This window comes from Somniosus microcephalus, chromosome 11 (genome assembly GCF_052327205.1).
Source record: "Somniosus microcephalus isolate GS21.2 chromosome 11, FLI_Smic_1.0, whole genome shotgun sequence".
NCBI lineage: Eukaryota > Metazoa > Chordata > Chondrichthyes > Squaliformes > Somniosidae > Somniosus > Somniosus microcephalus.
Window position 1 is genome coordinate 203,373,392 of NC_140997.1, and position 14,936 is coordinate 203,388,327.

The 14,936-nt window shown below is 44.9% G+C and overlaps 1 protein-coding gene across 4 annotated transcripts in view; it reads left to right on the forward strand.

The window, feature by feature from the left end:
* Positions 1-14,936, forward strand: part of iqsec1b (IQ motif and Sec7 domain ArfGEF 1b) — a 627,464-nt gene that overhangs the window by 541,655 nt on the left and 70,873 nt on the right. For all 4 annotated transcript variants that reach the window (XM_086001715.1, XM_086001719.1, XM_086001716.1 and 1 more), the window contains one exon: positions 1,696-1,978. In XM_086001715.1, coding sequence (XP_085857841.1) covers positions 1,696-1,978 — 283 coding nt within the window. The remainder of the gene's footprint in view (positions 1-1,695; positions 1,979-14,936) is intronic.

Below are 14,936 nucleotides of genomic sequence, written 5' to 3' on the forward strand. Positions count from 1 at the left end.
TATGATGGAGCTGTATAAAACACTGGTTAGGCCACAGCTGGAATACTGTGTGCAGTTCTGGTCGCCACACTACAGGAAAGATGTGATCGCGTTAGAGAGGGTGCAGAGGAGGTTCACCAGGATGTTACCAGGGCTGGAGCGCTTCAGCTATGAAGAGAGACTGGGCAGATTGGGTTTGTTTTCCTTGGAGCAGAGGAGGCTGAGGGGGGACATGATTGAGGTGTACAAAATTGTGAGGGGCATAGATAGGATGGATGCTGAGGAGCTTTTCCCCTTAGTAGAGGGGTCAATAACTAGGGGGCATAGATTCAAGGTAAAGGGCGGGAGGTTTAGAGGGGATTTGAGAAAGAACTTTTTCACCCAGAGGGTGGTTGGAGTCTGGAACTCACTGCCTGAAAGGGTTGTGGAGGCAGAAACCCTCACAACATTTAAGAAGCATTTGGATGAGCATTTGAAATGCCATAGCATACAAGGCTACGGGCCAAATGCTGGAATATGGGATTAGATTAGACAGGGCTTGATGGCCGGCATGGACACGATGGGCCGAAGGGCCTCTATCCGTGCTGTATTACTCTATGACTCTACTGCAATTGTAGTGAATTGTGAATTTATTTTGGTATGAAATATTAAAAACCCATTGCTTTTATTTTGTTTGTAATTTGTGTTCCTGTCGGAGAATCCTCCCAAATGATCTTTTTAAACGAGGATGTAGAAGTACATTCATTATTCTTCTTACAGACTGCAGTTTTTAATTTTGCTCCAGCTTTGATGAAGCTATCATTAATCTGCCTGTTAAAATAAGAAAAGTTTCAATATATAATTAGAAACAATTTTTTATCCAAGTACATTTCCGCTGCATGCCATAACTTTTTTCTGTAGAACGATTTTCAAAGCACATGCTTTAACAGTGTTATGTTGACTTAGAATGCGTTTATCTGACTCAATTGCAAATTGTCACCTTGCTTTTTAGTTTCATAAATTTGCTCATTCTAATTGCGATATATTCACTTTTTAATGACAAAGCCGGATTGTCTCTGATATCTGGTTGAACTGTATTGTGGAAACTTGCATGCATACCATAAAAGATAATTGCTTTGCCATTGCTCCAAAGGTCAGGGGAGTAATGGAAGAAATGTACTTGCAGGATGGGAGCAGCACTGCCTGCTTTTCACAGAATTATTTTAGTTGCCAGAAAGGGGTAAAATGATTGTATCCAATCATATAATATGTTTTAAATTACTTTCTGAAGAATATTAGTGAAGAATGCTGCTCATGCGGAGGTAGTGTGTATTTTTAAACTTGTGTTTGATGTTGATCAGTGTTGATAAAGAAAAAATTGTTGGATCACTGTGGAAGGCAAGAACGTAGTTTGTTTTAAACTTCACTTTCAGCAGTAAGAACTCAATGCTGACTGAATTTAGGAATTCTACCAGACAGCCATCCAACTGAAATGACTACCCTGATCCCTTTAAAGCATTTGAATATTCTGTGGTCTTACGAACCGATGTGTACTTTGAACTGCTATATAATAGGAAAATCACAAGGCTGGTACGTGTGGCAGTTTGTATTAACTGCCTTTGGGTACATCTAGAGTTTACTTTAGTATATATCACTGACTTTAGCAAATAGTGGGGGGGAAAAAAGGTTTTATTCATCAGTTGCTAATCTGATTTTTTTTTTCATTTTTCTTTCAAGTGTGGAGGGTGATGCTCCAGGAAGTGAGACTGGCACCTCTGTCGACAGCCCTTCAAGCTATAGCCAGGGCCCAATAACTCTCAGCGCTGCCGCCAGTCCTGATCAGTTTGACAGTGGTTCTTTGGTATCATTCCCTGCCTCGCCTGGTCAGCAACGTCCTAGGCGGCCCAAGCTTCAACATTCCACCTCCATACTACGAAAGCAAGCAGAGGAAGAAGCGATCAAGCGCTCCAGATCTCTGTCAGAAAGCTATGAACTCTCCTCAGATCTGCAGGATAAACAGGTAATGAGCATGTATTATACTGTTGCTTTTTTGCTACAGTGCATATGCCAATGCACAAGACAAATTAATAAAAAGATGAATAGATGGAAGGTAGTATTGTAATATATATACTGGAGCTCTAACATGGTATACCATACAGAGTTAGGATGTGGGTTTGCACCTGTAATTACTCGCCAGCGCAGATAAACCACATTCCCACAGGGAATAGTGAGGGAGGAAAAATCGAAAGGTCAGTGACCAGTGGGCATACTCGTGCACACGTTCATTGTAGGTTAGAGAGTGTTATTAACAAATTCTTGGAAGCAGCTGTTACCCGCTTGTAAAACCAGCTTAATGAAGGTGAAGTGTCAAAATCACATCAACATCTTAGCCCCAAATATCAAGTCTTCCATAATTACCTCATGGATGCAATACGATTATTCAAAAATTTGAAAATGTTCCCTATATTTGCTGTTAATGTACAGAAAGAAATGGCACAGTAATTGTGTAGATCATGCTCTGTGTGTGTTCATCGAAGGAAGAGAGGCGAGATGCTACTTTCAAACAACATTCCTCGTTTCGTCTCTTGTTTGGTTTTCCCTTCTGACTCACTAGCAAACTTGCAACATTTATTTATTGGGGAGTAATGACCGGCCTGCTCCACAATTTCCTTCAGAAAGTTCGTTCACTTGCGAACAAGGCCCCTGCCATCCACACCTTTTATTGTGGACTTATGCATTGACATCCTGGCTTTGATGGAAACATATACTCCCTTGACTATAAAAGATTAAGGGGTGATCTTATTGAGGTGTTTAAGATGATTAAAGGATTTGATAGGGTGGAGAGAAACTATTTCCTCTGGTGGGGAGTCCAGAACATAGGGCATACCCATAAAATTAGTGCTAGGCCATTCAGGAGTGATGTTGGGAAGCACTTCTTAACACAGGATAGTGGAAGCCTGGAAAACTCCCCCAACAATCAATTGAGGCTAGGTGAATTGAAAATTTCAAAACTGCGATTGATAGATTTTTGTTAGGTAAGGGTATAATAATAATAATAATCAACTTTATTGTCATTGTTAGCGCACCAGTGCAGTACAACGAAATGTAAGCTTGTGGCTCCCGAGAGTGTACATTTTGATTAAGACATTTAACATACATTTGGCTTGTAACATAAACATAATAAAGTGCATTGACAGATGTGCAGGCTTTCGAGTTTATTAGCAGAGTTCAGTAGGATGACAGCCCTGGGAAAGAAGCTGTTCCTAAATCTGGTCGTGCGGGTACGAATGCATCTGTAGCGTCTCCCAGATGGCAGGGGGGTGAACACACTCTGGCTGGGGTGGGTAGGGTCTTTGATGATGGTCAATGACCTCCGTAGACAGCGTTTCTGGTAGATGTTCTCAATGGTCGGTAGCCGGGTGCCGGTAATGCGTTGGGCAGTTTTGACTACCCGCTGCAGGGCTTTCCGGTCATAGGAGGTACAGCTGCTATACCACACTGATACAGTTCGTCAGGATGCTCTCTATTGTGCAGCGGTAAAAGTTAGAGAGGATCCGGGGTGACAGGTTGCATCCCTTCAGCCTCCTTAGGAAATATAGGTGCTGCTGGGCCTTCTTCACCAAAGAGGAGGTATTGAGGGACCAGGAGAGGTCTTCCGTGATGTGGACTCTGAGGAACTTAAAGTATTAAGGTAAATGGAGTCGAGATACAGATCAGCCATGATTTAATTGAATGGCAGAACAGGCTTGAGGGGCTGAATTGGCCTACACCGGTTCCTATATTGACTCACAAGTGGAGACCTTGCCCCTTACTGAAACCTCTCCACCAGGCTGTATTTTCTACCATCTACCCCATACAAACTTCTGCGGTAGTGGTATGGCCACTATTACCAAATTACACCATGGTGTCTCCCGCTAATCTTCTGGTACTTTCTCCTCATATAAGCACCTCACCATCTACCCCTCTTGCATCTCCTTTTTAAAATCTTCATTCCCTACTACTCCCCCAAACACCACCCCAATTTTCTCACTGAGATAGTGGCCCAGAAATTCGGGTTGGAGGCTTCCCGCGGGTGCAAGCCTCTGACCTGCACTTACCTCGCACGCCGGCCGTTGAGCTGTGGGCCCGCATGGGATTCCGATCCTGGGCCTGCTCCAACTGCCGGCGCGCAGTGCTTGCGTATCCCAGGGGCGCAGTTAGTTCGAAGCATCCCCTGGGATCACGTGGGCCATGGAGAGCCAATGGTAGCAGGGAATGCCCATTCATAAATTTGACAAGAAGAGCTGTCAAAACTATAAATATAAATCGGCCCCAAAACATAACTAAAACTTCAAATAATTTTTTTTTTTAAATCACATTTTTAAAATAACTATAAATTACATAAAATAACTATTTTAAACTAATTTAAATTTTTGAAAAAATGAATTACAGTTTCTAACGGGGCTAAAAATAAACTTGCCTTTCTTTAAAGTATTAAAAAAATAATAAACCTGTGGAAAAAATGTTTAATTTTACTTAATTCACCACTTACCTTGTTAAAAGCAGGCCTTGCGACTGCTTTTTAAAAGTGTAACTCCTGGAGACTTACCCTCCCGGCGAAAGCTGTAAATAAACCCTAAGTTCCAGGCGCACGCGCTGCCTCTCCGGCGCACGTGTTCAACCTGTGAACCCCTTCCTTTAAGGGAGCGGAAGTTCCTGTTTCCCACGCATGCGCAGTGCATGCACGAAACCGGTACTTTCGTTGGGCCTACGTGTGGGTACCCAGCGCGTACTAACCTGTGGGGACCTGAATTTCTGGGCCATTATCTCTCCTTTCCTCCCTCAGCCTCTGCACTGAGCGACTCCTCATCCCCAGTGATTTCAACCTTTATCTCAACTCACCTTGACCTCTCTGCTGTTTTGATTGCACTCCTGTGCTCCCTTAACCTTTCCCTCGATATTATTTCTCCTACCCATATTCATAACCGCTCCCTCAACCTTTCTATCTCCCATGGCCTCTCTCCTTGAATGGCCTTGATCACAGATGAGGCCATTCTGACCACTTCCTTGTATCCCTAATCAATCATTACCCCCTACCTCCTACCAACCCCATTTCCTTATCCATCTGCTTCTGGGGAAAGAAACTCTTCCCCTGGGTCATTTACAGTTGTACTTTCACATTTCCAGTTGCCTTGTCTTTGGCCCTCTATTCATCATAAAACTTCTGCAGCAGTTGAGCTGCTTAATCACTCCTTCTCCTTCACCTTTGATGCCCTTGTCCCTGGTCTTTTTCCCTGGTAGGGGCTGCATCTTTGCTCCGTAAAGTCCAAGAAGTGCTGACTTCAGCGCATCTAGTGCACAACTGGTTTAGCTATCCATCACCAGATCTGGCTGAACCACCTCAAATGCTGTCGGACCTTGCTCTCTGCCAGAATTGTGCGCTACTCCAGGATTAACCTGGGAGCAAAGCTAATGTCTGGCTTCTTTAATCTACTAACTACCATCTCCTTAGCCCCCCTCTTATGCCCCCTTCAGCCTCACCCCTAACAAGTATGAAGAGTTCATAGACTTTGTCACTAAGATTGAGACCATCTATTCAGCTGCCTCTGCTGCTTCCCCCTCCTGCTTTCCCACCAAGCTGAATCTCCCCCAAGGCTCCCTCTTCCATAGCCTGAACCCACATCTTTCTGTAGTTTCTCTCCTATCTCCCCTCATCGAGCTCATCTTTTACATGAGCCACCTCCTGTGTCTTTGACCCGATTTCCACTAAACAGCTGACCCCTACCTTTTCTTCCTTGCCCCCATGCTAACTGACATAAGTGGTCCCTCTCCCTTTATCACCCCATCAAAAGAAACACCCTCTATCCTTGGAAAAATACCATCCCATATACAACCTACGTTTCCTCTCCAAAGTTCTTGAATGTGTTGCCTCCCAAATCCATGCCCATCTTTCTCGAAACTCCATGTTTGAAACTCTCCAATCTGGTTTCTGCCCCTGACATAGCACTGAAACAGCCCTAATCAAAATCACAAGTAGCATCCTCTATATATGTGATCATGGCACTATTCTTCCTTGACATCTCTGCAGTCTTTGATACGGTCGACCACCCCAACCTCTTCCAATGCTTCTCCTCTGTTGCCTGGCTCAGTGGGACTGTCTTCACCTGGTTCCAATCTTAGCTGCTCAATAGTCAGAGCATCTCTAACAATGGCTTCTCTTCTCACCCTTGCACCATTACCTTCAGAGTACCACAAGGATCTACCCTTGGCCGCCTCCTCTTTCTCATTTACATGCTGCCCTTGGAGACATCATCTGAAGATGTGGTGTTCGCTTCCTTTTGTACGTTGATGACATTCAGGTCTATCTCGCCACTGCTCGTCTCGGCCCCTCCACTGCACCTGCATTGTCAGACTGCTTGTCCAACATCTAGTCTTGGATCAGATGCAATTTCTTCCAATTAAACATTGGGAAGACTGAAGTCATTTAGGCCCCCATCACATATTCCGTATCCTTGGCACAGATTCCACCCCATCCCCAGTCACTGTCTCAGATTGAACCACCCTGTTCACAGCCTCTGCATCCTATTCAACTCTGAGCCGAACTTCTGATCCCATATAGTGTCGATCACAAAGACCGCCTACTTCCACCACAATAATATTGCCTGCACTGCTTCAACCCCTTTGTTGCTGAAGCCCTCATCCATGCTGTAAGAGCCATAAAAGCTTAAGAAAATACTTTAAAATAGTGGCTAAATGGCATAATACAGTTAATTTACCTGAACGACTTATTGTATTAAGAAACCCCCTATTTTCTTGCTCCAGTGGTATAGTCCGACACCCCCTTCATTCTTGCCACAATGGAACAGTCCCTAAGCCACACATTGGGTGCAGCCATTTCACAGTTTTAAACTGCACGTGGTGAAAGAGGCAGAAGCTGTGAGGTTTGGAGCAGTACAGTTTTTGACCGTGTTCGTTTATACGTGTTTGCTTTGTAATTCCGTTTGTTAAGTGTTATAGTAAACAGTTTAAAAGACAAAGCTACGTTTGGGAACGTTTTATTTCGACACGCGTCTACTCGTTGTTAAAGGCCCCACAGCTCAGTGGCCTGCCTGTTTGGAAACTAAGAAGCGCCACTACACATGCCTTTGTCACCTCCAGACTCAACTATTCCAATGCTCTTCCGGCTGGCCTCCCATCCTTCCCCTCCATAAACTAGTTCATCCAAAATTCTGCTTCCCATATCCTACCTGGCACCACATCCCACTCAGCTATCACTCATGTCCTTGTTGACCTAATTGGCAATGGCCTCCACTATGTCTCCATTTTAAAATTCTCATGTTTAAATCCCATCATGGCCTTGCCGCTTCCTATCTCTAACCTCCTCCAGCCCTACAATCCAACCTCTTTGTTCCTCAGACTCTAGTCTTGTGCATGTCCCTTTTCCCTGCCATTGGCAGCTGTGCCTTCAACTCTGTCGGCTCTATGCTCAGGAACTGCCTTGCTAAACCTCTTTGCTTCTCCATCTCCCTATCCTGCTTAAAAAACCACCTCATTGACCAAACTTTTGGTCACCTTTTCTCATTTCTCCTCCTTTAGCTTGGCGTCCATTTTTATCTCATTACGCTTCAATGGAGCTATTTGAATCACTTATCACAAGATAAGAGGGGTATCATTTGGCCCATCTTGGTTCATCCATCTGGGAAAAATGATAGTTTCTTCCTTTCCTCCTCCACTTCCACAATCTCATCCTGAAGCTGGAACTTCAAGGAATCTAAAGTTTTGCCACTACTGCTCTATCTGGAAGACAATCTAATTCAGAAGAAACTTCTTTACCCAGAGAGTGGTGAGAATGTGGAACTCGCTACCACAGGGAGTGGTTGAAGCGAATAATATAGATGCATTTAAGGGGCAGTTAGATAAGCATATGAGGAAGAAGGGAATAGAAGGTTCTGCTGATCGAGTTAGATGAGGAAAGATAGGAGGCTCGAGTGGAGAATAAACTGGTGGACTGGTTGGGCTGAATGACCTGTTTCTGTGCTGTATATCCTATGTAAGTGTTGATCACTCATTACATTGAAAAGCCTTTACAGAGATCTGTCCTAAATTGTTGATTCATTATTAGCTTATGCCCCTTGTTCAAGTGACTTGGCGCACATTTAAGTCCTGCTGTGGATTTGATAAAATTACACCATACAAGGCCATTCCATCTATCATGCCCATGCTCATCCTAGATTGTTAACTTCAATTGTGCACTCATAGAATGATACAGCAAAGAAGGAGGCCATTCAGCCCATCGTGCCTGTGCCGGCTCTTTGATAGAGCTATCCAATTAATCCCACTCCACTGTTTCCTCCACATAACCCTGAAAATGTTTTCCCTTCAAGCATTTATCCAATTCTCTTTTGAATGTTACTATTGAATCTGCTTCCACCACCCTTTCAGGTAGGCTACTCCCATCGTGTCAATCGTAGATAAGGCCTTCGCTGACCACTTCCTCATTGCTCTCCACCCACATCCCCCTTCCACCCCCACCCCCCAACACTACTTCCTTCTGTGCCCACCCCTGGAAAAAAAAAACTCTTACAACTGCACTTATGAACTCACAACTGTCCAGCCTTTGGCCCTCCATTCACCATGACATTTCTGCAGCTACCAATCTGCTCAGCCACACCCTCACCACCACCTTTGATGCCCTAGTCCCTACTAAAGCAATTACTCTCTCTCACCCTGGCCGTTCCTCCTGGTACGGCTTTCATCTTCACTCCCTTAAGTCCAAGGGACACAGACATGAACGGATATGGCGGACAACTGGTTTAGCCATTCACTGCCAGACCTGGCTGGACCACATAAAGCAGGGTCCTGCTCTCGTCTACCAAAATTGCTCACTATTCCAGAATCATTCTGGAATGCCAAGATAAACCCCGGCTCCTATTCCCTACTGCTAACCATCTTCTTAAACCCCTCACCCCGTCTCCTCCACCCTCACCGCCGATAACTAGTATGAGGAGCTCATGGACTCCTTTGTCTCTAAGATTGAGACCATCCATTCAGCTGCCTCTGCCACTTCCCTTCCTTCCCCTAGCCCACCAGGCCAAACTTCCTCTAACATTCCCCCCAGCCCTAACCCTGAACTCGCATCTTTCACTAGTTTCTCTCCGATCTCCCCTCGTGACCTCTCCGCGCTCAACTTGTCTATGAGACCCACCTCCTGCTCCCGCGACACTATTCCCACCAAACTGCTGACCACTCGACTTTCTTTTCTGGCTCCCATGTTAGCTGACATTGTTAACGGTTCTCTCTCCCCGGGTACTGACCCCTCTCCCTCAAATCTGCCATCATCATCCCTCTCCTCAAAAACCCAACCCCTTGACCCCTCCATCCTTGCTAACTACCACCCCATCTCCAACTTCCTTTTCCTCTCAAGTCCTTGAACATGTTGTCGCCTCCCAAATCCGTGCCCATCTTTCCCGCAATTCCATGTTTGTATTCCTCCAATCAGGTTTCTACCCTTGCCACAGTACCGAAATGGGGCTCATCAAAGTCACAAATGACATCTTTTGTGACTGTGACAAAGGTAAACTATCCCTCTTCGTCCTTCTTGACTTGTCTGCAGCTTTTGACACGGTTGACCACTCCATCCTTCTCCAACGCCTCTCCACTTTCGGCCAGCTGGTTGGGACTGCACTCGCCTGGTTCCATTCTTATCTATCTAATCGTAGTCAGAGAATCATCTGCAACGGCGGCTTTTCCCGCTCCCGCATCGTTGCCTCTGGTGTCTCCCAAGGATCTATCCTTGACCCCCTCCTAGTTCTCATCTACATGTTGCCCCTTGGTGACATCATCCGAAAACACAGCACCAGTTTCCACATGTATGCTGACGACACCCAGCTCTACCTCACTATCTCTTCTCTCGACTCCTCCACAGTCTCTAAATTACATAACATAAGACGCAGGAGTAGGTCATTTGGCCCCTCGAGCCTGCTCCGCCATTCAATAAGATCATGGCTGATCTGATCCTGACCTCAACTCCACCTCCCTGCCCACTCCCCATAACCCTCGACTCCCTTGCCATTCAAAAATCTGTCTATCTGCACCTTAAATATACTCAATGACCCAGCCTCCACAGCGCTCTCTGGGGAAGAGAATTCCAAAGATTCACGACCCTCAGAGAAGAAATTCCTCCTCATTTCCATTTTAACTGGGTGCCCCCTTATTCTGAAATGCTGCCCCCTAGTTCTAGATTCCCCCACGAGGGACAACATCCTCTCTGCATCTACCCTGTCAAGCACCTTCAGAATCTTATGTTTCAATAAGATCCCCTCTCATTCTTCTAAACTCCAATGAGTATAGGCCCATCCTGCTCAAACCTTTCTTCATAAGACAACCCTTTCATCTCCGGAATCAACCTCGTGAACCTTCTCTGAACTGCCTCCAATGCAAATATATCCTTCCTTAAATAAGGAGACCAAAACTGTACGCAGTACTCCAAGTGTGGTCCCACCAACGCCCTGTACAGTTGTAACAGGACTTAACTACTTTTATACTCCATCCCCTTTGCAATAAAGGCCAACACACCATTTGCTTTCCTAATTACTTGCTGTACCTGCATGCTAACTTTTTGTGATTCATGTACAAGGACCCCTAGATCCCTTTGTACCTCAGCATTTTGTAATCTCTCCCCATTTAAATAATAATGTGCTTTTTTATTTTTCTTACCAAAGTGGATAACCTCGCATTTTCCCACGTTAGATTCCTGCCCACTCACTTAGCCTGTCTATATCCCTTTGGAGATTCTTTGCGTCCTCCACACAATTTGCTTTCCCACCTATCTTTGTATCATCAGCAAATTTGGCTACATTACACTCGGTCCCTTCATCCAAGTCCTTAATATATAGATTGTAAATAGTTGAGGCCCCAGCACTGATCCTTGCGGCACCCCACTAGTTACAGTTTGCCAACCTGAAAATGACCCATTTATCTCGACTCTCTGTTTTCTGTTAGTTAGCCAATCCTCTATCCATGTTAATATATTACCCCCAACCCCGTGAGCTCTTATCTTGTGTAGTAACCTTTTACATGGTACCTTGTGTAGTAACCTTTTTATATGGCACCTTATCGAATGCCTTCTGGAAATCCAAATACACAACATCTACTGGTTCCCCTTTATCCACCCTGCTCGTTACAGCCTCAAAGAACTGCAGCAAATTTGTCAAACATGATTTCCCTTTCATAAAACCATGCTGACTCTGCTTGACTATATTATGATTTTCTAAATGTCCTGCTACTACTTCCTTAATGATGGAGTCCAGCATTTTCCCAATGATAGATGTTAGGCTAACTGGTCGATAGTTGCCTGGTTTCTATCTCCTTCCTTAAATAGGGGCGTTACATTTGCGGATTGTCAGACTGCTTGTCCGACATACAGTTCTGGATGAGCAGAAATGTTCTCCAATTAAATATTGGGAAGACCGAAGCCATTGTTTTTGGTCCCTGCCACAAACTCTGTTCCCGAGCCACTGACTCTATCCTTCTCCCTAACATCTGTCTGAGGCTGCACCACGCTGTTCGCAACCTTGGTGTCATATTTGACCCTGAAATGAGCTTCCGACCACACATCTGCAGCATAACAAAGACTACCTATTTCCACCTCCATAACATCGCCTGTCTCCACCCTTGCCTCAGCTCATCCGCTGCTGAAACCCTCATCCATGCCTTTGTTACCTCTAGACTTGGCTATTCCAACGCACTCCTGGCTGGCCTCCCACATTCTACCCTATGTAAACTTGAGGTCATCTAAAACTCAGCTGCCCGTGTCCTAACTCGCACCAAGACCCATTCACCCATCACCCCTGTGCTCGTTGACCTACATTGGATCCCGGTTAAGCAGCGCCTCGATTTCAAAATTCTCATCCTTGTTTTCAAATCCCTCCATGCCCCCGCCCTCTTGAGCATCCCAGATTATAATCGCTCAGCCATTGGTGGCCGTGCCTTCTGTTGCTTAGGCCCTAAGCTCTGGAATTCCCTGCCTAAACCTCTCCGCCTCGCTACCCCTCTTTCCTCCTATAAGACGCTCCTTAAAACCTACCTCTTTGACCAAGCTTTTGGTTACCTGCCCTAATTGCTCCTTATGTGGCTCGATGTCAGATGTTTTTGTCGTATAATACTCCTGTGCAGCACCTTGGGACGTTTTACTACATTAAAGGCGTTATATAAATACAAGTCATAGAATCATAGAAAGTTACAACACGGAAGGAGGCCATTTCGGCCCATCATGTCCGTGCCGGCCAACAAAAAGCTACCCAGCCGAATCCCGCTATCCAGCCGAATCCCACTTCTCAGCTCTTGGTCCATAGCCCTGCAGGTTACAACATCGCAAGTGAACATCCAAGTACTTTTTAAATGTGGTTAGGGTTTCTGACTCTACCACCCTTTCAGGCAGTGAGTTCCAGACCCCCACAACCCTCTGGGTGAAGACATTTCCCCTCAAATCCCCTCTAAACCTTCCACCAATTACTTTAAATCTGTGCCCCCTGGTTTTTGACCCCTCTGCTAAGAGAAATAGGTCCTTTCTATCCACTTTATCTAGGCTCCTCATAATTTTATACACCTCAATAAGGTCTCCCCTCAGTCTCCTCTGTTCCAAGGAAAACAAACCCAGCCTATCCAGTCTTTCCTCATAGCTAAGATTCTCTACTCCTGGCAACATCCTTGTAAATCTCCTCTGTACTCTCTCTAGTGTAATCACATCTTTCCTGTAATGTGGTGACCAGAACTGCATGCAGTACTCTCGCTGAAGCCTAACTAGTATTTTATACAGTTGAAGCATAAACCCCCTGCTCTTGTATTCTATGCCACAGCTAATAAAGGCAAGCATTCCGTATGCTGCCTTAACCACCTTATCTACCTGGCCTGCTACCTTCAGGGATCTGTGGACATGCACTCCAAGGTCCCTTTGTTCCTCTACACTACTCGGTGTCCTACCATTTAATGTGTTACCCCTTTCCTTGTTAGCCATCCCCAAATGCATTACCTCACACTTCCCTGGATTTAATTCCATTTGCCACTGTTCTGACCAATTTATTGATATCTTCCTGCGGTCTACAGCTTCCTTCTTCAGTATCAACCACACAGCCGATTTTAGTATCATCTGAAAACTTCTTAATCATACCCCCTATATTCAAGTCTAGATCATTGATATATACCACAAAAAGCAAGGGACCTAGTACTGAGCCCCTGCGGAACCCCACTGGAAACAGCCTTCCAGTCACAAAAACACCCATCAACCATTACCCTCTGCTTCCTGCCTCCGAGCCAGTTCTGAATCCAACTTGACACTTTGCCCTGGATCCCATGGGCTTTTAACTTCGTGACCAGTCTGCCATGTGGAACCTTATCAAAAGCCTTGCTAAAGTCCATATACACTACATCAAACGCACCAGCCACATCTACCCTCCTTGTTACCTCCTCAAAAAATTCAATCAAGTTTGTTAGACACGACCTTCCCTTAACAAATCCGTGCTGACTATCCTTGATTAATCCATGTTTTTCTAAATGAAGATTTATCCTGTCCTTCAGAATTCTTTCCAGTAATTTTCCCACCACTGAGGTTAGGCTGACTGGCCTGTAATTACTCGGTCTATCCTTTTCTCCCTTTTTAAACAAGGGTACCACATTAGCAGTCCTCCGGCACCACACCTTAAGCCAGAGAGGATTGGAAAATGATGGTCAGGGCCTCTGCTATTTCCTCTTTTGCTTTGCTTAACAGCCTGGAATACATTTCATCCGGGCCTGGGGATTTATCCATTTTTAAAGCTGCTAAACCCCTTAATACTTCCTCTCTCGCTGTTTATTTCATCTAAGATTTCTCACTCCTCCTCCCTGATAGCAATGTCTGCTTCACCCCTCTCCTTTGTGAAAACAGATGCAAAGTATTCATTAAGAACCCTACCGACCGTCTCTTGCCTCCACACACACATTACCCTCATGATCTCTAATAGGCCTTACCCTTTCTTTAGTTATTCTCTTACTCTTAATATATTTATAAAACATCTTTCGATTTTCCTTGATTTTACTTGCCAAGAATTTTTCATGCCCTCTCTTTGCTTTACTAATATCCTTTTTAATTGCACCCCTGCACTTTCTGTACTCCTCTAAAGATTCTGGAGTATTTAGCCCTCGGTATCTGTCATATGCCTCCCTATTTTTCTTTATCCTACCCTGTATGTCCCTATACATCCAGGGGGCTCTAGATTTGTTAGTCCCACCTTTTTTCTTTAAGGGCACATATTTGGCCTGAACCCTCCGGATCTCCTCCTTGAATGCCTCCTACTGCTCTGACACTGATTTACCTTCAAGTAGCTGTTTCCAGTCCACTATGGCTAAATCCCCTCTGAGCTTAGCAAAATTTGCTTTTCCCCAATTTAGAATTGTTATTCCTGGTCTATCCTTGTCCTTTTCCATAACTACCTTAAATCTAACTGAATTATGGTCACCAGCACCAAAATGCTCCCCCACTGATACGCCATCTACCTGCCCAGCTTCATTCCCCAAAACTAAGTCCAGAACCGCCCCCTCCCTTGTTGGGCTTGCTACATACTGGCTAAAAAAGTTCTACTGGATGCATTTTAGGAATTCCTCACCCTCTATACCCTTCACACTAATTTTATCCCAGTTAATATTGGGGTAGTTGAAATCCCCTACTATTACTGCCCTATAGTTTTTGCACTTCTCAAAAACTTGTCTACATATTTGCTCTTCTATCTCCCTCTCATTGGGGGTCTGTAGTACACTCCCAGTAGTGTGATCGCCCCTTTTTTGTTTTTCAATTCGGCCCATATGGCCTCCAACATATCATTCCTCCTCACAGCTGTAATATTTTCTTTAATCAATACCGTGACACCCCCCCACTCCCTTTTTACCTCCCTCTCTATCCCGTCTGAAAATCCTGTAACCAAGAATGTTGAATTGCCATATCTGCCCCTCTGTCAGCCAAGTCTCTG